At 41.0% G+C, this 23,237-nt stretch overlaps 1 protein-coding gene across 1 annotated transcript in view; it reads right to left on the bottom strand.

Moving 5' to 3' along the window:
- SLC7A4 (solute carrier family 7 member 4) overlaps positions 1-20,587 on the bottom strand; it is a 29,827-nt gene extending 9,240 nt beyond the window's left edge. The window contains exons 1-4 of the mRNA XM_072146565.1: positions 20,448-20,587; positions 8,985-10,034; positions 4,592-5,286; positions 3,639-3,747 (exon numbers count right to left, since the gene is read on the bottom strand). Of these exons, the coding sequence (XP_072002666.1) occupies positions 3,639-3,747; positions 4,592-5,286; positions 8,985-9,966 (1,786 nt within the window). The 5' untranslated portion in view covers positions 9,967-10,034; positions 20,448-20,587. The remainder of the gene's footprint in view (positions 1-3,638; positions 3,748-4,591; positions 5,287-8,984; positions 10,035-20,447) is intronic.
- Positions 20,588-23,237: the final 2,650 nt, after the last annotated feature.

Genomic DNA, 23,237 nt, shown 5'->3' with positions numbered 1-23,237 from the left:
AAATAACATTTTGAAACACATGGGTCAAGTGAATTATTGACTTTTTGTAATATACTTTATTTATTAAATCAGGTTTCTATGCGCACTGCATAGGGTATATCCACATTTAGCAGTCAGTGGACGATTGAGAGGGCTCATGCCCAGCTGCTCCTTAGCAGTCTCTGGTCTCTCTACCTGGATAATGGAAGATTTAGTGCATTGGGTGCTTCCACAAATCATTGCCCCTTCTTCCTGGGTTATAGAACTGCTGTGTTTTCTACAACTCCAGCTGTTCAGGGTCTCCTCCATTACCCCTCTTCTAGGATGCTCAACAACAGAGCTAACAGAGCAGTTATTCAACATAGACACAGAGAGACAAAAATTCTTCTGTTTGCCAGGAAAAGACGTCAAAGGTTGCATCCGTGCCTCCAGTCTGTACATTATCTGCGCTAGGGTCCATAGATTCTATGGCTCTATAGCTTCTTGCTTTAAGGATAGAGACAGCTATTACATGAGTTTTTCAGAACTTTTTGAAACAAATTTTCTATCGCACTAGCAAATTAAGGTAAATTAGCATATCCTAATACAAGATTTTGAAATCTTACAACATAAATTTTCTGCCACGGAGGAACATAGGAAATACCATTACTTGATGAGGATTACGCTAAAGGCCAGTACAGGGTGGATATAACCAGGTTACCTTATCGCCAACATCAGGAAACTCTTCTAATTTATAATAAGGCAGACATTCTTACCATACAGGCAAACAATGCGTAACAGATGAACAAACCCAGACTTATAATACATGTGCCTCATTGTGTAGCATATACCAAAATACGCTACCATTTACTGTGTACAAGGGCCTAAGGGCAAGTACACATTGTGGAATTCTTCTGGTGTCAGCAGAAATTGACCTAATAAAACTCTACCAGTATATTGTAAAGCTGCAAACACCATCCAGATCCTGTTTCTTTCATGACCCAGTTTGGTGTTATTATCCAGAAAATCAACCTAAAGACGAGATGTAAATTGGTTGTAAAAATTTACGGAGGGGGAGAGTTTAGCAGTGAAGTCAAGCTCCCCATGCCTAATACAGGGCCATGAAACCATGATGTGCAAGTCATTTATCTGCTTGATCAGATACTGATTGAGGTTTATTTGGTCAATTTCGGTTGACAGGTCCCTTCAAGAGAAAATTGTTGGCCTCACTAAAATTTGATGCGTTTATTTCCAGGTGGTAAAGTGATGACCATGTATGGATTCTGGATTCTGTTTTATTAGCTACACAATTTCTGTCATAATTCATTGTGTGACTGAGGGCGTTGCTAGGGTGGTCAAAGATCCGGGGCACGGGCCCCAATGCATGTGTATCACACTTTCAGTAATGCTCCCTACTGTACATAAGCCCCTCACATGTGGCTGTGCCGATAACAACTTTACTGAGTGTATATACAGTTACAGAAACACCAGAGAAATCCCTACTTGTTCCATCCAGTGACGTGTCTTCTATTTTCTCCATTAGGCATCACCACATCTTATGTTCCTCATTGTTCCTACATATTGGTTCCTTGACAGCATTATCCTGCTGCCGCCCCTAACAATCTCCCCCAAATACTGTAAGGCTGCGGTCACACGTTTGTCTTGCATGTAAACAACACCAGGTGCTTGTTACCCATCACACGTTTCACTCGAAAACATGAGATCAAACTAAGGCTTGTCCTAATGTCATGTGTGAATGTGCCCCAAGAAATGTCCCCCACACAGTTACCACCAGTAATGTCCCCCACACAGCACCCCAGTACGTAATGTGCCCACACAGTTACCCCCCCCCCCAGTAATAACTGTGCCCAGACAGCCCCCCAGTAAGTAATGTGCACACACAGCACCCCCCCAGTATGTAATGTGCCAACACAGAACCCCATGTTCTCCCCCTTCCCTTAGTCCCAATCATGTCTCCCCCCCTCACCTCACTCCTGTGCAGCTCTGTGCATGACATCACCACAGGTCCTTCAGCCTCCGGGAGTCTTATTCTAATTTCTCCCGGAGACTAGGACCTGCAGGGGAAAGTAACGCAAAGATTTTCATCACAATCTGTGTCTTGAGGACACAGACTGTGATGAGAGAGGGGAGGATGCCGGGGCAGCGGGGCACATGTCCTGCTGACCCGGAGATCCGCCCCTGGTGTGACCCACTAAAACACTGAGAGACTTCCCCACGTGGTTCTATGATAATTGCTAGAGGCTATGCTTGCTTATGAGGGGACCCTGACAATTCCATTTAGGTCATGGTAAAATAAGAATGACAAAAAATAACAGTCCCAGTCACAGTCCTGAGATTTGAGATGTCCTAAAGATAAGATTTTCTTCATTGACTGGATGAATAAACAACTACTAACACTAAAGACAAAAAGGCTGCATAGTGTATTTGCCTGCCCACAATGCACCTGTCATAATATGCACACAGGAGAAACGGGCAAACCAGCTGATAATGGTAAGCTGCAAAGATTTGGATCGGCCTACATTTTATTGTTTACATGCCTGGGAGACCCTCACATGGGCCCCAGAATAAAAATATTTTACGAACAGTCATAGTCAGTAAGATTCTCCCTTTAGTCCTGCACAATAATAACACAACTTTACAAACTGTAGTATGGAAAGGCATTCAGTAATATGGGACTGTAAGAGAATTTTATAGGAGATAAATGATAGACAGATTGATGATAAATATGAATGATGATATAGATTTATAGATGCATTAATATAATGAGATTATATGTAGATAGCTGCATAGATGATAGAAGATAAATAGATATGAGAAATTTATAGATACAGTAGAAGAAAGACAGAAGATTGATTGATGGATAGACAATAGGTAGGTGATAGATATATAGATAAATAGACAAAAAGCTATATGGATACATGCTCAGAATATAAGTATCGTATTGGTATCAAGTATCGTGATAATTTTGAGTGAGATACGATACGTTTTGTTTGAAGGGTTCCTTTAATCCTTTTGGCTTCTTCCTTTACATATAGAATATATATACAGGCGGTCCCCTGTATATCGAGAACACTCGACTTACATACGACCCCTAGTTACAAACGGACCACTGAATATTGGTAATTTATTGTACTTTAGTCGTAGGCTACAATAAACAGCTGTAACAGTTATCAAATGTGTCTGTAATGAAGCTTTACTGTTAGTCCTGGTTCTGATGACAACCCAACATTTTTTAAATCCAATTGTCACAGAGACCAAAAAAGTTCTGGCTGGGATTACAATGATAAAATATACAGTTCCGACTTACATACAAATTCAACTTAAGAACAAACCTACAGACCCTATCTTGTATGTAACCCGGGGACTGCCTGTAGAATATATATATGCTGCTGTGATTTCAAGGTTGTTATACATAATAAATCCAGATTTCTACATCCTATCGTGCTCTGTGGTTGCCGCAAAGGTCAGTTCCATAAAACATGGAAAGAAACTGAGCTGCTGACAGCTACGTGGAAGAGAAATGAAATACATGCCTTTAGGTAAATATACATAACTATTTACCTAATTCAGCACCACCCAACACAGTATTGTAAATGGTGAAAAATATAGCTAGGTGGACATTATATATACATACACAGAATAATAAATGCAGTACTTACCTATAGCTAGCCATACAGCAAACCGCACCCACGTCATGTAGTTCAGCTTTAGCATGAGATATATGTTTAGCAGGATACTAAGAGATGGGATCAGCGGCACCAACGGAACCTACAGATTGAAGATACGTATTTATTACAATATTATATCATGAATTTGAGATATATATATATATATATATATATATCTCAAGGCATATTCATATAGTTTAGTTTAACTTGCATTTGCTGTAAAATTGTTGCAAAATAATCTTATAACGTGTGAATACACTGCACCTCAGGTAATGCAGAAACCTAGGTTTCTATATAAGCGGACAAATCAGATTTATGTATTAAATTTGTATTTGTATGTATACATATGTAACTATGTATTAAACCGTAGACCATCTTGGGCCAGTGTTAGGCCCCTTCACAGAAATGTATGCTCTTTTTTCAGTCATGTATTTTAGTGCTGTATTTGGCCGCATATAAATTACACTTTTTGGGGGAGATTTATCATTGGGCAAGATTTTGAGCCGTTGTCTATGTGTTAGACTGGCAGGTTTCCATCAGTCGGATTTATAGTCCAGTGTATGTGCAGTGGTAAATGCCTTCTGTGTGTGCTCTATGTGAATAGATTGCACCAGTCGCACGTATGTTTAACGTCTGCTCAATTTCTGCCTTTTTGCAATGTTTTTGCACAGGAAATTCTCAGATACCTCAGACATAAAATTGAGCTTCTATGGGTGTACACAAGGGAAATACGCCTCGCCCACTGTACAGTGGAGAATATGGCCATTTCAAATGCTGTCCATATTGCCCGTTGTAGTGAATGTGAACTAGCCGTTGGAAAAAGGTACTGTACAGGTATCACACTGCCGTTTAATTAGTTTGTGTGAACCTACAGACAATGTTTTGATAACATTATATCCAATTGTCATCTACAAATGGCAAAAGCATAGAATAGATTTTGGTACCTGGAAAGTTGTTGCTTTCTTTTGCTGCTCATGAACCCAAATGAAAAATAAACTGATTAAAAATCCGATCAAAAAAATCACCAGTAGTAAATAGAAACTCCATTTGGGTAAATGCAGTTCATTATTTCCAAACACCAAGACCGCACACAGGCAAATAGAGCAGAACATCATGGTGACTACAGAGATGGTGACCACCTCTCCAGGATAACAGTCACTCAAGAACTTTAGATAGGGCTCAAAGGCAGCTTTTAGGTGACCGGTCTCTCTTCGTTCTTTGGCTTTTTTCTGAGTTTCCACTAGTTGAAGCTTATCTGAGAAGGATTCATATTCTTTCATTTCTTCTCCAGCAATTCTTTCTACATTGACATTTGGGTCATGGTGCTGGGGACTTTGCTCTTGTTCAGCTCCACTTGAAGGTTCTGTCTTTTCCTGCTGAAATCTTAAAACTATTATACTTGCTGCAACAAAGGTGTATGCCAGCAGAGTGCCAATAGATAAAAACTGCACCAGGGCTTCCAGGTCAAAGATCAGTGCTAGGAAGGCCATCAAGATACCGAATACCACTATCCCAATGACAGGGACTTTGGTGGTTGGGTTTACTTTAGCAAAAAATTGAAAGAACAATCCATCTTCAGCCATTGCATATACAATTCTTGGGAGGGAGAAGAGATTACTGAGCAGCACTGTGTTCATGGCTTTAATAGAAGAGAAGATACAAATGTATTATTAAACAAAAAACGACTACAAAAGAAATGAATAAAAAGTAACACTTCTGTCGAAACCCTGATGATGTCCAAGAATCGCCTGGGTCTGGCCTTTTGGGATGATTTCCTTCCATAAACATGCCTTCATGTCTCTAGGTGGAATGGTGATATGTCAACCAGTCAGATGCATTGGTCACGTTCACATATGAGCATTGGGACAATACTGGAGGAGTACAGTGTAAACCCTTCAGTTTATACCAGTGTCATGGTTTACTCTCAGGTTCAAAACAGAGCTGTTTGTAGCGGAATTTGTTAAATAGAAGAATCTAGACACAATTTAACAGTGATCATGGCTGCAAATAAATGTACATGTTGTATTAAGATTTGCTAGTGGATTTTTCAAGTCCGATCCATTTGCCTTTAAAAAGAGAACCCATCAGGCAAATTAACCTCCTAAACTAAATATATTTTCATAAACTGCCATTAGAGAGCATTGCCTCTATCCCTTCATTGTCCCTCTACATGCCTGTAAACTTAAGCAATGAGGTCCAAATAAAGCTGTATGCAAATGACCTGTGAGATGTCCAATGAGTCAATATTATATCCAAGCTGTCCATCTTATTCATGAGTGGGAGGCACCACCAATCCCCCAGTGTATGACAGACAGCCTATATAATGATGTGAGGTAGAATGGAGTAATGGCTCTTCCATGTGCTTCCTGGTGCTGGCGCCCCCTGTAGCCTGTGTCTGTATGAGATACTCCTATACACATGACTGACAGCCTGTATAATGATGTGAGGTATAATGGTGTAATGGCTCCTCCATGCTTCCTTGTGCTGGTGCCCCCTGCAGCCTGTGTGTGTGTATGAGATACTCCTATACACATGACTGACAGCCTGTATAATGATGTGAGGTATAATGGTGTAATGGCTCCTCCATGCTTCCTTGTGCTGGTGCCCCCTGCAGCCTGTGTGTGTATAGGAGAGATACAATAGCTCCAGGCAGCGATGTTATAGCAGAACATGTCAGGTACTTGTGTAGTTGATGTCTGTGTCTCACACATGTGTATTAGGAGGGAGAGCATGTCACCAGATAAAGCAAAGACACGAGCAATGCTTTACTATACATTACACACAGACATGTGCAGGGGGAGGAGAGGGGGAGGGATAACAGGGGTGACATCACTGCCCTCACTGACATCTGACCATGTGACCAGCCTCATTTACATTATAAAGAAAAGATGATTTTATAATGATTACTGTATGAATTGACTAGATAAAGGCTGGGATGGGATCCTTGTGAGCTGCTCCAACAGGTAGAGGTGACAGAAATAGTGACAGAGACCTGATGACAGGAGTCCTTTAAATTAAATAATTATTGATTCCGTAAAAATAAATCGAGATGTGGTCGATTTTAAAATTCTACACAAAGTGTCATTTGTAGCAAGCAAAACTATGCGATTTTTCTAAATATCAGACTTCAACAGTATTCAAATACAGAGAATATCCTACTGCAATCCGGACCATGTGTATTTACCCTCCATAAATATTTACCGTATCAAGTCTACTGACATTATGTGGAGTCAAAGAATTGAACTTTGCTTAAGGAGAAACTGTTATTTCTGGTGAATTTCCAGAATTACCAGTTGTGCTAGAATATGAAGAATGACAGCATTTGTGGAAATTAGGAAAGGAGATCCTGTTCCCCTTACTCTTTCTCACAAGCACTCAGGTACGGCAACAGCAAGGAGGGCGTTATATATCTAGAACTGGTAAGATACATATTTAACAGTACCAGCAGAAGTCCTCCCTCTCTCAGCCTGTTCTCACCACCTCTATAGACTTATGTAACCAGATCTCTCAGTGAACTGCTAACCTGTGTAGAAAAACCATCAGTATTACACCCCTGTTTTATTCCAATTCATCTCTGTGACAAACAAATTAATACAAATATGGGCAGCATGGTGGCTCAGTGGTTAGCACTTCAAGTCCCATCCAGGTCAACATCTGCAAAGAGTTTGAATGTTCTTTGCATGTTTTTGTGGGTTTCCCCTGGGTCCCCAGGTTTCCTCCCACACTCCAAAACATACTGGTATATTGATTATATTGCAAACCCCATGGAGACAGGGACCGATTTGGCAAGCTCTGTGTATGCTTTATAAATAAATTATTATTATTAAAGAACAGGTACCCTTTAAGATTGTAAGGAAAGATTAATCTTTTATCATCCTTTGACATGTCTGTGATACATTTCAGATGAGGTTACAACTGGTTTCCTGCGATTCCCACTGGGAGTTTCTCCTATTAGAAGATGCGGAAACCCAAAGCTCCTTGCTGAGCTGAGGCCTCTTCATACATACAAGGTGTTTGCTCCTCACACATATTGGGGCAGATTTATCAAGCTGTCTGAAAGTCCGAATATTTCCAGTTGCCCATGGCAACCAATCACAGCTCCCCTTTAAAATATTCATGAGCACTGGTAAAATGAAAGCTGAGCTGTGATTGGTTGCCATGGGCAACTGGAAATATTCTGACTTTCAGACACTTGATAAATCTGCCCCATTTTGTGTGTTAACAGGGCGGAGTGGCTCAGAGATTCTAAGGACTGTCATTCAGGTGCATTTCTTACAGCTGGAGGCAGACTATAAGGCCCCTTCTACACTAGCGTTTTTCACGCGCGTGTTCTGCACGTGCTTTTGATGCGCAGAACTTGCATTGCATTCTGTCCCATTGTTTGCAGTGGGTTTGTCCTTACTTGCACTTGCGTGCATGCATCTGTTTTCATGCGCGTAAAATTCGCAGCATGCTCCGTTTTTCACGCCCCATTCAAGTCTATGGAGACACATCTAACGCAAGTTCAATGCGTTTTAAATGGATGGGTTGATATGAAAAAAAGTCAGGAAGTACCAATTTAAGAATCATGTGATCTAAAAAACACATGTGAAAATCACACAAAAATGAGAACAACACACGCGTGAAAAACGCAAATATGCTAATGACTCCAAGGAAAAAAAGGACCAAATAAGCAGCAAAAAACGGCAGTTTTTCACACATTGCACCCTGACATGAACTGCAACGCAAGTGTGGGAGATGCCTAACAAATGACCAGTACATTTACTGTATACTGCACCACAGAAGTACATGGTATGAGCAATAAGACCCCCTAGGGTTCAATTACCCTAGGGGGCCTATTAGAAAAACTGTTCTAATTACTTTTCCTCTTTCCCTAGAACTGAAATAAAAATAATCCTGGCATAGCCAAGTCTCAAAATGCCCAATCTATCAATTCAAAAAACAATGATTTGTGGCGGTGGACGCTGTAAGGGAAAATAACATCCAAATGTCCAAACCACTTTTTCTCCATGTCACAAAACATAAAAATTTGAATAAACAGACATAAAAATGTTGTACAGTTCCCAAAATGTTATCAATGAAAAAGTCATCTCATCCTGCAAAAAAAATTAATTTTATACAGTTCCATATACTAATAAATTTGATTTCCATTGGTAATTTTTTGGTGATTTTGCAGTCGACACATTTAACTTTATACAGAGCAAAGTATTCAATGAGGATATTTTATTTATTCAGATTTCGGAGGTGTTATTTGAGTGTTCCCTTTATTTTCTTGAGCGTGTATATTACAATGGCAGAAATAAAATTAAATAAAACATTTATACAAATTTCACTTACCACAAATAGACCCAGCTGCTACTATAAATCCTGCCCATGAATAACCTCGTCTGTAAAATGCGTCAGAAAGAGCAGAGTCTGGTATTAATGTATTCCAAGGCACCATCAGAGTCAGCACGGCAGACACAAGTATATAGGCCCCTGTTGCAAGACCTAATGACACAGCTGTTGCTATGGGAACAGCTTTTTGTGGATTCTTTGCCTCTTCACTTGATGCTGCAATCACATCAAAACCCACAAAGGCATAAAAACATGTGGCAGTACCAGACATGATGCCAGAGAAGCCATATGGGGCAAAGCCACCACGCTCAGCAGACCAGTTTTTGGGGTCTGCAAGGATGAAGCCAAATATAAGGATAAATATGATTATGCCCATGCTAATGGCAGCAAAGATGTGGTTAAGCCAGGAGGATACTCTTACCCCAAAAGAAATAAAAGCTGTGGCAAACAGCAATATTCCAGCAGCTAAAAAATCAGGGTAATGAGCCAAAAACTGGACATTCCAGGTACCAACATGGCTTTCAGTATAGTTCTTGATCTTGTGATCAAATATGGAGTCCAAATATCCACTCCATGCTCTTGCTACCGCTGCACCGCCAATCATATATTCCAGGATGACGTTCCAGCCGATCAGGAAGGCCCATAGTTCACCAACTGAAACATATGTAAACATATATGCAGATCCAGTCTTTGGCACCCTTGCACCAAACTCAGCATAGCAGAGAGCTGCAAGAAGAGAGGCAATACCGGCGATAAGGAATGATATGACCACAGCTGGACCGGCTATCTCCTTGGCCACTGTGCCAGTCAGTACATACAAGCCCGAACCCACCATTCCTCCCACACCCAAAAGGGTGAGGTCAAGGGTAGATAGGCATCTTTTAAATGATGTCTCCATCAAGTCATCTTCCAAAGTCTTCACTCTGTTCAGTTTCTGGCAAAACCGGACAACAGCCCCTGACGAAGGGAGTCTATTCCCCATGTTGTACTTTTTTTTCCTTTAACACGTTAAGTAGAAAGGCGTTTCTTTCATGTCCAAGGTTAGTGAATCTAGAAAAACAAACAAAAATAAATAAAGGTTTCCAATATCTTTTAATAAAAGAATATTAAAGCATAGCTTTTTCCTCGCCAAACTCTATAGTCCTAGAAATCTATTAGAAAGAAAAAACATTTTCCACCACTACAGACTTAAATGGGCATATCTATCATAATTTAGGCAAAAAAACTAAATCAAAAACACCATACACCAAAATGACTCTGGTTTTAATATACCGTAAGGTATTAGGTTAATGCAATCCAGGATTAATTTTATGACGGGCTACAATATTCATCAATGTCATAAGAACTTTTTTTTTTTTAGATCTTTTAATTCTTCATTTTTAGGATTATAGGGGCTGCCACACTGCCTAGGATACAGTTATCAGCTATATAGCAGCCACAGACCCTGGGGAACCTAGACATGCTTCCGTCCCCAAATGTGGCCGCACTTTATCATTCTCGGATCTATTCACATCACATGAGTTGTGTTATAACCCCAGCCTTCTAGATAATTCTAAGAATCTATTCTGACTGCACTCTATGCATTTTTGTAAACAGGGCATTATTGTGCATGTTTAGTACAATAATAGAAACCGAGGTCACAAGGAAATTTATAAAGGGAAGCAGCAAAGATGATGGAATCATGCATCAGATAAGTGATATACAGGATTGATTGTTTTCATAATTCAATAACAATTGAATTGAAGTGCACCACCAATTAGTACTGAGTAACATATAGGGAAGCCAAGTAACAGGGGGAAGAGTGTGAGGAAAGTAAAACTTCACTTTCATTCTGACCATATAAGAATTATGAACAAGGTCTAGTTAAAACCATGCTAATAGTAGTGTACACACTATTATATTGCCCCAATGCTGAGTGCCTATTCTCCTACCTCACAGCTGAAATCATAAATAGATAGCAATAGATGCCTGTGGATGTTAGTACAGGACTTCTGGACTAAAACTGTATATACTGCAATTGTAATAAATTACTAGCAATTAATACCCTGGTTTATTGGTTTGGACCAAATGGCCCTGTTAGACCGCTTTCTTTAAAAAAACAAAAACAACTTTATACTTAACAATAGTCTGATATAGATCTTATCTCTGGTGTTCTTGAATTCCTAATGAAGGTAAGTTTGAAAAATGTGTGTCCATAAGCCATAATTAAAATTTATACTAAAGTGGCCCACCCCTTTAATTGTTCGGTTTCATTGTATCATTACAATATTAATTATTAAACATTTTTTATTCTATTCCAGAGCTACACAGGCTTTGTTACTGCTCTCCACTCTGGTTATATGAAATGGGGTTCTCCATGTAAAATGTTAGGTTAAAGTGGCTAATTTCTAGATGTAGCTTCATGATCCAAATGACATAAAGGAAAACCTTTACATTGGGTCAGTATAAAGGATCTTTAACATTGCCGTTGTTTTTCACGTCCGTGGTTCAGTGATTTCCTCAGATGCCTCACAAAGCCATAGATTTTTATGGATGTTTTCCCATTGGCTTGTATTTTCACTGATCCATTGTCCGTGGAAAAAATTATAAAGCATGTCAGATTTTTTTCACTGATGCGGATCACGGAAGGCAATAGAAGTCTATGGGGCACATGTATCACAGTTTGGTCTCTCTGTGGTGAATTTTTGAGAAATTTGGCAGCTCTCTTTTGCCCCTTATGTATGATCATGTCTTTTTACTTGTGATACATGTTTACTTTTTCCTATCCTTGCAGGCGCAAATGTTGGCTTCTTTTTGAGACTTTTTGTTGCAAATGTCTCAAATCCACATAGACTTAATTTGGGATTTGAGGCTGTGTCCTGCATTTTTAAACACTCTAGTCACATCCCAGGGAGATGACGCGGTCACACATTGCATTTTGAAACCTATTACAACAGCTGAGGAGAGGTGATTTGCCTAATTACATTATTGTTAACATTTGCATTTACAAAACGCATAGTAAGAGCGATGTAAACACATGCATTAACGTCACGCTCATATTGTAAACGCAAATATTAACAGTAATGTAATAAGGCAAATCACCTCTCCTCAGCTGTTGTAATTGGTTTCAAAATGCAATTAAAATGCTACGTGTGATCTCACCCTAAGAATTAACCAATAAATTAAAAAAAATGTAAAATGCTAAAATTTCTGAATTAAAAAAAAAAACCTGGTTACTGTGCTAAATTTTAAACATTTAGCACAGTTCCAATTTACACTTGCCCTGGACCAGGTTCATATTTGCGCCTAAAAAGTTGCAAAAATAAGCCAAAAAAGTGATACATACGTAAAAAAAAGTCGCACTGAACATCTGGGAAACAACGATACGTAAGGCACACTGCACAAGGTGCAGCCAAGGCGTACTTGAAAAATGACAGCGTAAAAAGTCGCAAAAATGAAACAATTTGCCCAGCAGAAACAATCATACATGTCCCCCTATGGGTCACTGATGAGGCTGAAAAACCAGGTGCAATGTTAAACCTTTCAGGGTTTTTTTTCGTAAACAAAACTGATGCATCACAGACAGGGGCGCACCTGCCATGAGGAGAGTTGAGATTCTCGCCTCAGGCGGCACGCCTCCTGCTAGATGAGGGGGCGGCGTCGGGCTCCCGTCTGCCGGCATGTCCTCCGGCCGGCACATGGACCTGCCCATAGTAGCAGCGAACCGCCCGCTGGCCGGCACACTTCCACGCCCATCTCATCCACCCGCCTGCACATCGCCCCGCTGCCCGCCCCCCACAATTACCAGCATGCCGGCACTTCCCCCCAGTGGACCACCCATCACATCTGCCCGCATGCCAGCACTTCCCCTCGCGGCCCGCCCATCACATCTCCCCGCATGCCGGCACTTCCCCCTGCAACCCGCCCATCACATCTCCCTGCATGCCGGCACTTCCCCTCGCGGCCCGCCCATCACATCTCCCCGAATGCCGGCGCTTCCCCCTCGCGGCCCGCCCATCATATCTCCCCGCATGCCGGCACTTCCCCCTCGCGGCCCACCCATCACATCTACCCGCATGCCGGCACTTCCCCCGCGGCCTGCCCCCAACACGCCCGCCCTTCACATACACCTGCCCGCCGACACTCTCCGATGCCCGGCGGCACAGGTAACTACCCCAGCCCAAAGTCCACGCTGGTTCCCCCCACAGGCTCCGATTCACTCCTCCCCCCGGACCGATTCCCACCTCCCCGGCAACCCCCTCCCTCCACTCCCTGGAGGACAAGGCCGATGATGAAAGAAGAAAAAAGGTAAGGTAACTTCTATGTATGTTTTTGTATATGTAAGTATATATGTATATATGTCTGTATGAATGTATGTATAGATGTGTGTTTGCATATATTTGTATATATGTATATTCTGTATATGGTAAATGTGTGTATATTTGCTGTACATACTGTTTATATATGTGTATTTGCTGTATGTATACTCAGTATGTGTGTACATTCAGTGTACCACCATGTAAAATATACTATATGGCGGCATGCTGTATGTACTATATGGTATATAGTGGCACGCTGTATGTATTATATGGTATATGGTGGCATGCTGTATGTATTATATTGTATATGGCGGCACGCTGTATGTATTATATTGTATATGGCGGCACGCTGTATGTATTATATTGTATATGGCGGCACGCTGTATGTATTATATGGTATATGGCGGCACGCTGTATGTATTATATGGTATATGGCGGCACGCTGTATGTATTATATGGTATATGGGGGCACACTGTATGTATTAAATGGTATATGGGGGCACACTGTATGTATTAAATGGTATATGGCGGCATGCTGTATGTATTATATGGTATATGGCGGCACGCTGTATGTATTATATGGTATATGGCGGCACGCTGTATGTATAATATGGTATATGGCGGCACGCTGTATGTATAATATGGTATATGGGGGCACGCTGTATGTATTATATGGTATATGGGGGCACGCTGTATGTATTATATGGTATATGGCGGCACGCTGTATGTATAATATGGTATATGGCGGCACGCTGTATGTATTATATGGTATATGGCGGCATGCTGTATGTATAATATGGTATATGGCGGCACGCTGTATGTATTATATGGTATATGGCGGCACGCTGTATGTATTATATGGTATATGGCGGCACGCTGTGTTTATTATATGGTATATGGCGGCACGCTGTGTTTATTATATGGTGGCACGCTGTATGTATTATATGGTATATGGGGGCATGCTGTATGTATTATATGGTATATGGTGGCACAGTGTATGTATTATATGGTATATGGGGGCACGCTGTATGTAGTATATGGTATATAGCGGCACGCTGTATGTATTATATGGTATATGGCGGCACACTGTATGTATTATATGGTATATGGCGGCACGCTGTATGTATTATATGGTATATGCCGGCACGCTGTATGTATTATATGGTATATGGCGGCATGCTGTATGTATTATATGGTATATGGGGGCACGCTGTATGTATTATATGGTATATGGCGGCACGCTGTATGTATTATATGGTATATGGCAGCACGCTGTATGTATTATATGGTATATGGCGGCACAGTGTATGTATTATATGGTATATGGCGGCACGCTGTATGTATTATATGGTATATGGCGGCACGCTGTATGTATTATATGGTATATGGCGGCACGCTGTATGTATTATATGGTATATGGCGGCACGCTGTATGTATTATATGGTATATGGGGGCACACTGTATGTATTATATGGTATATGGTGGCACGCTGTATGTATTACATGGAATATGGCGGCATGCTGTATTAATTTTATATTATATGGCGGATTGTTGTATGTATTTTGTTCTTTATGGTAGCTTTATGGTGTTTATTATATAGTACATGGAGGGATGCTCTATGTATTTTGCATTTCTTTATTTTCACATTAAATCAATATGATTGGGTCTGGTCCTGACACTCCATGATTTATTACATATATGGAGTCGGGGGGGGGGGGGGCGTCTTTTTATAGCTCGCCTCAGGCAGCAGAATGGCTAGGTGCACCCCTGATCACAGAGATAAAAACGGAGACAAAACGCAACGGATGTGCAACTGAAGCCGAGCACCAACGCCGATGTGAAAGATCCCTAAAACAGGTGAAGCCATTTATACATTTATAGCAGTGCCCTTTTTATGTTGCGAAGTCAAGTAGGTTCACCACCTGACTTTTTTCCTGGAAAAATTGTGACCAAAATTTCAGCCAAAATTATGGCATTGATACTAATAATATGTTACTATTCAGTAAATTATAGAAAAATTATAACATGATTTTATATTTCATGCCAAAGAAGACAAAGTGAACAGTACTGTGGGCAAATAATATTACAACTAACTAATATTTCCTGTATTTCTACAACAGGAGGGGCCACTTCTGAGCAGGCCATTATGAAAAAAAAACTAAAACAAAACACAGTAATAAGACTTGTAACCCGATTTAAATACTGGTGTCACCTGAAACCCTAGGACCATTGCCCAGGAGCAATACCTGGACCTTACAGATGACATTTTTGTGTTATACAGGGAACAACCCTTTGGAGATAAACACATTTGTAAAGGGCTATTTCTGTTTCAGCAAATAGATGTTATGGTTTGTATAATGAAAAGTTATACAATTTTCCATTATCATTTATCAAAACAATCTCAAATTCACCTGGATATGTTAAAGCTTTCCGAAGTTATGACCAATTATTGTGACACATGTCAGATTCTAAAAATCAAGTCTTGGTCATTAAGCTGAAAACAGGCGTTGGTGATAAGGGGTTAAGACATGGAGTTGTCTATATAAACCTATATATGGCTTGGTGTTATGAAAACAAAGATTTCATACTAATCTCCTAAAGTGCTCCCGTTTATCTATGGCAGCGTAAAGCACTACTGGGCCTTTGTTCGTTTACAGAGGCCAGAACTGCCACGTACCTTCTATACACAGAAACTATGGCTGTGGCACGCGCGGGGTTATGGTTGGGATGGCACCGCAGACATCAGTAAACAGAGGCCTGGCAGTGATGTACACGATGAAGGTGGCAATCTACCATCTACCACAGAAGTGTAGGTCACAGTGTAGACACATCACATAAGAACTTGTTCACTGATCCAGAAAATGGAATAATGTGATGTGAATTTACACAGTCTGCAGTTTTGCATGGCCAAGTGAAGAAAGGTTCATAGAGTATCTTGTCTGTAATAAAGTCCTCCCAATAAGTCAACAAGTTAGCAAACACTTTTATCAGATGCATTATCAGTGGCACATCACCCTAAAGCAGGGGTGTCAAACTCATATTACCGCTGGCCACATCAGCTGTGTGGTTGCTTCAAAGAACTAGAATATAATTTAAGGAGTGTATGACGGTTAAGCAAATTTAACCCCTTAACGACCTGCCCCTTTTTTGTTTTTTTCATTTCTTTTTTTTCACTATTTTTACACGTAAAGAGCTTTATGAGGGCTTGTTTTCTGCGTAACAAATTTCACTTCGTAGTGATGGTATTTAATATTCCATGCCATGTCCTGGCAAGTGGGAAAAAAATTCCAGATGCAGTGAAAATGGAGAAATGATGCATTTGGGACGCTTTCTTGGGGGTTTGGATTTTATGGCTTTCACTATGCGCCCCAAATGACATGTATACTTTATTCTTTGAGTCGGTGCGATCAAAGTGCTAACAAATTTGTATAGGTTTTATAATGTTTTCATGCATTTACAAAAATGAAAACCTCCTGTACAAAAAATTTTTTTTTTACTTTGCCATCTTCTGGAGCTAATAACTTTTTTATACTTTGGTGTACGGAGCTGTGGGTGGTGTCATTTTTTGAGACATTTGAGGACGGTACGATCTTTTGATCACTTTTCACAGAATTTTTTAAAATGGCAAAAAAGTGGCATGTTCGACATTGAGCACGATTTTCCGTTACGGGGTTAAACACAGTGCATGTATTTTGATATATCTGGCATTTTCGGATGCGGCGATACCTAATATGTTTATGATTTTTACAGTTTATTTATATTTATATGACTTCTAGGGAAAGGGAGGTGATTTGAATCTTAAGGTTTTTTTATATAATTTTTTTTTATTTTTTTTTATTTTTAGTATTTTTCAGACCCCCTAGGGTACTTTGGCCCTAGGTTGTCTGATTGATCCTACCATAAAAAGCTATACTACAGTATGGCAGTATATTGGAATTTTCCTCCTCATCCATTACAATGTAGAAATCGCACATTGTCATGAATGGGTTAAAACAAGACATGCCGCCCCTCAATGATGTCACGGGGGGTGATGATCTTCACCAAAATACGGTATTTCACAGGTATAATTCTGAACTTGTCTCTATCAGTTCTGGTGTACACAATTTTGGACCTGACCCTGGATCTTCTGACTTCAGGGTCGGCTGACATATTGTTCTCCTATCTGACGCTGCACTGAGCTCCTCTTTGCCTTCAGCCCACCTTCAGCTGCCCCCAGGTTGAGCTCACACAGACTGACTTTGTGCCGGCAAACAACACATCATGAGGAGAGGAAAGCTACAGGCAGGTAAGATCTTTATCCAGGGGAGGCGGAGGAAGGCATATAGTAGAGCTTTGTGTATGATATGGCTGAGAATGCCATGTGTAATATGCATCTCATTAATCTCATCACCTATCATCTCTGCTCTGTTTCATCTCTCTATGTTTAGAATGGAAGTGTATATAAACCTGTACCCTGATAATCTAACCACATTGTCAGCACACAGCACTAGAGGAAATATGAAGTGTCTGGTTAGAGAGACCCAGCCCACAACCACTTACACTGACCATCACTGAGTGATAGGAGCTAAAATAGCAATAAAATTTAGTAAAATTGTAAAGTAAGGGGTTAAAATTATCTTTATTGTGTAAACATCACTAGGGAATTGACATTTGAGCATTTTCGTGCATGGGCAAACCACTTTAAGGTCATTTATAAAGCTGAACATATTGTCCAATAAAATTAATGATATCTATAAGAAGATATTTAATTACCAGCAGGCAGGCTCCCATTCATGAACGCTTCTTCTATGTTTTCCATGGATAAGTCCAGCTCTGCGGTTCAGCAGTGGTGTCTTTGCTTGTACTATTATTTACTTTCACCTTTATATGAAGTGCTGGACACACTGCTGGAGTGTGTCTTACTACTGCTCGTTCCCCAGAGCCATGGCCGGGCAGAGAGTCCTGGTTTGGCATACTCCCGCAGACATGGCCACTTTATATAAAAGTGAAGGCACATCAATGCACTAGTGTGTCCACCGCAGAGACGGCCACATCCATATAAAACAAGGTAGGCTTAAGTGGAAAACTAGTTTACTGTATCTGGCTAATTTTTTGGACAAAAAAATGTTTAATGAAATTTGTGCCCAGCTGAGCGTGCCCCTTTGAGCCACTCCCATTCCCATTGCTCACATAGATCCCTTGTGAAACTATACTTACTATATCGATGCCCGAGAGCAGTTAAAGGTGTGCACATCAGCCTCACCCCCTAAGCTGGTAACGTTGGTAAAGTGGTCCATTCATTCTAGGGAACGGATCGGGTCTTTCAAAGGCTCACAGTTATGTTATGAAATAAAGGAAACACTTTTTCTACTTATACTATCGCTTTAAGTGCTGCTTTTTTCTACTGTTACGGTTAAGATCAATAGTTGCATTTAAAAATATTCAGAAAGGTGTATTTTTGATCTGTATGCCATCCATGTACAGAACAAACCCATAGTAGTGTGTTGTACAATTCACGGAAACCGCCGTATGCAATGATATATAACATAAATATTTCCAGACCACCAGGGACAAGTATGCTCATGACTCGTCTATCTACCAGGAGCATCTCTTCTACTGCTTGCCTGCTAGGACACAAGTGATTTCAGTCCTTGCTGCATGTCTATATCTAATTAATCTGTCACCAGATGCTCAAGATTCTATGACTACTGATGGCACAGCAAACATTATAGTCATCAGCAGATTGCAGAGCTAGACATAGAATAAAGTACGGCATCAATTTACATTTGGGTCATACAAAGACACATACATGGCTGCAGGCTACACGAGTAGCTACCTCCAGTTTCATTTTAAAAACACAATTGTAAAACACGCCAATGCCAAAATCTACCTAATCCCTGAGGCGGCGTTCACATGTTGCATTTTGAGACACAACCCAGGGGCTCTCCCACATTTCCATCATGTTTGCTAAATGCAATCGAAACTCATGTGATGACAGGGGTAGTCCTTGCTTTGAGTCTCAAACGCAATCAAAAGGCAATGTGTGAGTGTGGCCTGGCAGACTTTTTGGGGTCTGTTGGGTCTCCATTTGGTGGACTTATTTTGCTAGAGAGTTCCTAATAGAACTTGCTATATACATGTCAAATTTTAGTCCAAATTACGGTACATTGTATGCCGGTGATATTTCCCAAGCCATATGAACCAAACTCATGTATCATAGTCAATTTTGTTGTAAAGAGTTGCCAAAAAGCCAAAACACTTCTAGACTTGATCTTGTGGAATTGTGTGTTTGGTATGTTAATATTCGGAACGAAAAGTCAGGAACTTTAAAAAAAAAAAAAAAGATTAGAATAGAATCCCTTTGTGGGATAGTAAGGATATATACTCAAGGCTGCTTCTAACAAACTCTAACTATATTGACTGTTCTATCTTATGTAAATGTATTTTAAATATTGTTGGAAAATAATAAGAGATTAAAAAAAAAAGTGGAATGGTATAGCATTGCTCAGGAGTAAAAAAAATGAACCATATGTGGGCTGACTGAACATTATACAGGGAGGATTATCATCATCTAGGATTCTGCATCCAGGGCATTATTTATTTTACACCACAGGTGCTTTTCACCAGCATGTGAATGGGATTTATATAACTCCTATCCATGTAAATAGCTGCAGGATCTCCACCAGTAATTCCATCTTAAGTAGCCCAGAGGGTTAACACTATATGAGCTTCTCTTTCTCTTCTATGTTCTCTTTCCCTAGGAACCTTCCTATTTCCAAGCTCATAGTGGCCCAATTTATTAACCCTTGCATTCATTACAATGAGATAAGACAACTCCTTTCATACCATAGGTTATTTCTAACAGTAACATCCTATTTTATGATACATTATATCCACATTTACCTCCTGATCTTGTCCCTGCTGGGTATCACTACACACACTGCCCATGTGTCACCACTTGTCATACCCTCCTCCTCAGCCCAGTATACAGTCTAGTGTGTACGGGCCTCTATGATCCACAGCCTGAGAAGCTGATACAGGCTTCATGGAGGAAGCCATAATCCGGGCTGAGAGCAGATGCTCCAGGATAAGCACTGGTGAATTATTTAGTGCTGCAGACATGGCACCCCGGGGGCACACAGTGCCCGGGCATCAGCGCCCCGTGTCCAGGACGTGCCCTCCTCACCTGTCCTGTGTGTAGCATCACAGCGGGCGGATCCGGTCACCTGCCTATGGAGGGTTCCCCTGCCGGTGCTGCGATCGCTGTGCTCAGGGCGGAGCTGGGCTGACAGATCCTGCAACCTTAAAGTGACAGCTCCAATAGTGACGTAGACCTGGAGGCTTAACCCATTCAGTACCCAGCCATAGCGCTCACCTAGCAGCAGGTCAGGAGTACACGTTCTTAATCCCCGCCCCCTCCACCCTCATCTCTCACCCATGAAACTGGATCATCACCTGCATGAATTATTACGAATCAGCAAAGTGATTTTGTATAGCTCCCTGCAATGTCATAGTCTATACACCCTATCCTAAAGCAGGGTCAAGTTGTTTTAACCCTAACCCTTTCCCGTTGATGACCTTTTTTTTTTTGTGTTTCTACTGTCAGTATTAACATTTTCAGGCAGGGCCAGCGTTAGGGTGCAGCAAACTGAGCATTTGCCCAGGGCCCCTTGTCCTAAAGGGCTCCACTGTATGTGGACATTTGTGGGCAGAGGATTTATTGCTCTTTTTATATTCCTTGGTTGAATGCCTGGAAGAAGATGCTTATCATCTATCTCCTGTCTATATATCTATCATCTATCTGTCTTGTTATCCACCTCCTACAATTTGTCTATTTCCTATCTATGTATCTGTCTATCTAATCATTTAATACAAAAAAGAAAACCAAGTCAGCACAGTGGAGAAAAACCTCAATAGAGGGGGTGCAGAGCCTTCCTAGATCCTGGCAGGATCCTTCAGTAATAAAGTTAAAAAAAAGCGTAGGCAGCACTCCAAAAATGCAAAATTCCATCAAGCTTGATGAAGGTGGTTCACACCGAAACGTCGCCACTGTTTCAATAAACCTCACCCTTTGGAATTTTGCATTTTTGGAGTGCTGCCTACACTTTTTTAACTTTATTATCTAACCTTTTAGCTATTCAGCTTTTTGTCTATTTATCTATACATCTTCTATTTACCTATATATCTCCTAGCTATTATCTATCATATATATCTATCTCCTATCTATTATCTATCCATCTATCAATCCATCAATCAATCAATCGATATTCTATCTCTGTTATACTGTATCTCTCTCACATCTATCTTCTATCATCTATCTAGCTATGTTTATACAATCTACTTTATATTTATGCATCTATAAATCTATCATCTATCTGTAAATCTATATCATCTTTCATCTTTTTCTTCTATCATCAATCTACCTCTCATCCCATATATAGATTGTCTTTCCATACTACTGTGTGTAACTATAAAGTGTTATTATTATGCAGAGCTAAAGGAATGTCAGGGTTCAGGGGTAGTGGACCAGCTGTAATGGCCTACACCTGGGAGCAGAGTCTAAGTGGCACCCAGTTTTCACCAGAACACCAGTGGGTTGGACTTGCTGCGGCGTGGTACCACCAGGTCGCTCCCCCGAGCACGACTCTGTCTGCGGTAGCAGGAGGTCGAGACAGGCAGCACAGGATCAGCGTCAAAGGCAAAGCAGGCGGTCAGGGACGGAACTGGGGTCACAACGGGCATTCATCAGAACGTAGTTCATCAGAAACGGATTGCCCATACCTTGACTGGTTCTGTAGACTATTTGTTTGTAAGCAAATACCCTGGCTGGTTCTGAGGACTGAGCCCCTCAGTGCTGGGAACCATGGTTGCTTTGGGCCAAAAAAGTTACTAAATGGGAACTGAGAGGAAAAATACTCTCCCCAGGGACACCTGGAGCAGAATTATGTTTTTTGTTTTCTGAATGTTATGTTTTTTTGCATTACCAATACACTCAGAGTCGACTCCAGGTTTCAGTAAGTCCCTGGCAGTGAACTCACGTGGCGGCATTAAATATTCAGAAACTAAAACACGCTACTGTTCTCTAAAATATTCCCTAGTTTATCATACTAAATAACCCCTCATGGTTGTTTGATATACAGCCCCCTCACCTCCTATGGATTCATTAGATACATCCCCCCTCATCCCCATGCATTTCTTATGTACAACCTTGTGTGGGCCCCGGCACTTGCCGGGGTGTGCCCAGTGCTGGCGCCGGCCCGGGTTACACTTTAATATTCATTACCTCCACACATCGATGTCGATTCAGTAGAAATCTTACATACAATATAACAGGTCTGCATTTCAGTATTGACATAACACGTGAAAGAGCTACTTATACATAATCATACAAACCCTTGGCAATCTATCAGAGGAGGCCAGAAACTAGAAACACAGGAAAAGTGAGGACACCTTCAGGGCTCAGACTTTAATCAGGACCTGGTTTTTCCAGTTTCTGGTCTTCTTATCAATTGGATTCTGCTTCTGGATTCTAGCGAGGTTGGTTCCTTATGTGAAGAGAAGTCACCTGTAGCATGTACAAGCTGTCTAACTGCATTATGCCAATTGTAGCACCATGCACAACAGACTCAGACTTTGGGGCACATTTACTTACCCGGTCCTGTCGCGATCCCCGATCCGGACGGTCTGACGAAGGTGAAGTCCGACGCGATTCACCAACACCGTGCGCCCGAAATCCTGCATCTGTCGCTTCCCCTGGTGAGGTCCGCCGGAGTTCACCTTCTTCTTCCCGGTGCTTGTAAGTGCATGTCTTGCGACACAATTTACAATGTTAAATCCTGCACGTTGTCCGAATCCGTTGGATCGTCCAACGGCCCGCCCCGTTGTGTTGCGTGAAAGCCGGCGCCGATGTGCCAAAATCCAATCGCTTGCGCCAAAAACCCCAGTTAAATGTGTTGCTAATCAGAAGTTGTTGTGA

This window comes from Engystomops pustulosus, chromosome 1 (genome assembly GCF_040894005.1).
Source record: "Engystomops pustulosus chromosome 1, aEngPut4.maternal, whole genome shotgun sequence".
NCBI classification, from domain to species: domain Eukaryota; kingdom Metazoa; phylum Chordata; class Amphibia; order Anura; family Leptodactylidae; genus Engystomops; species Engystomops pustulosus.
Note: the sequence above shows the minus strand (reverse complement) of the source record. Positions and strands in the feature narration are given on the sequence as shown.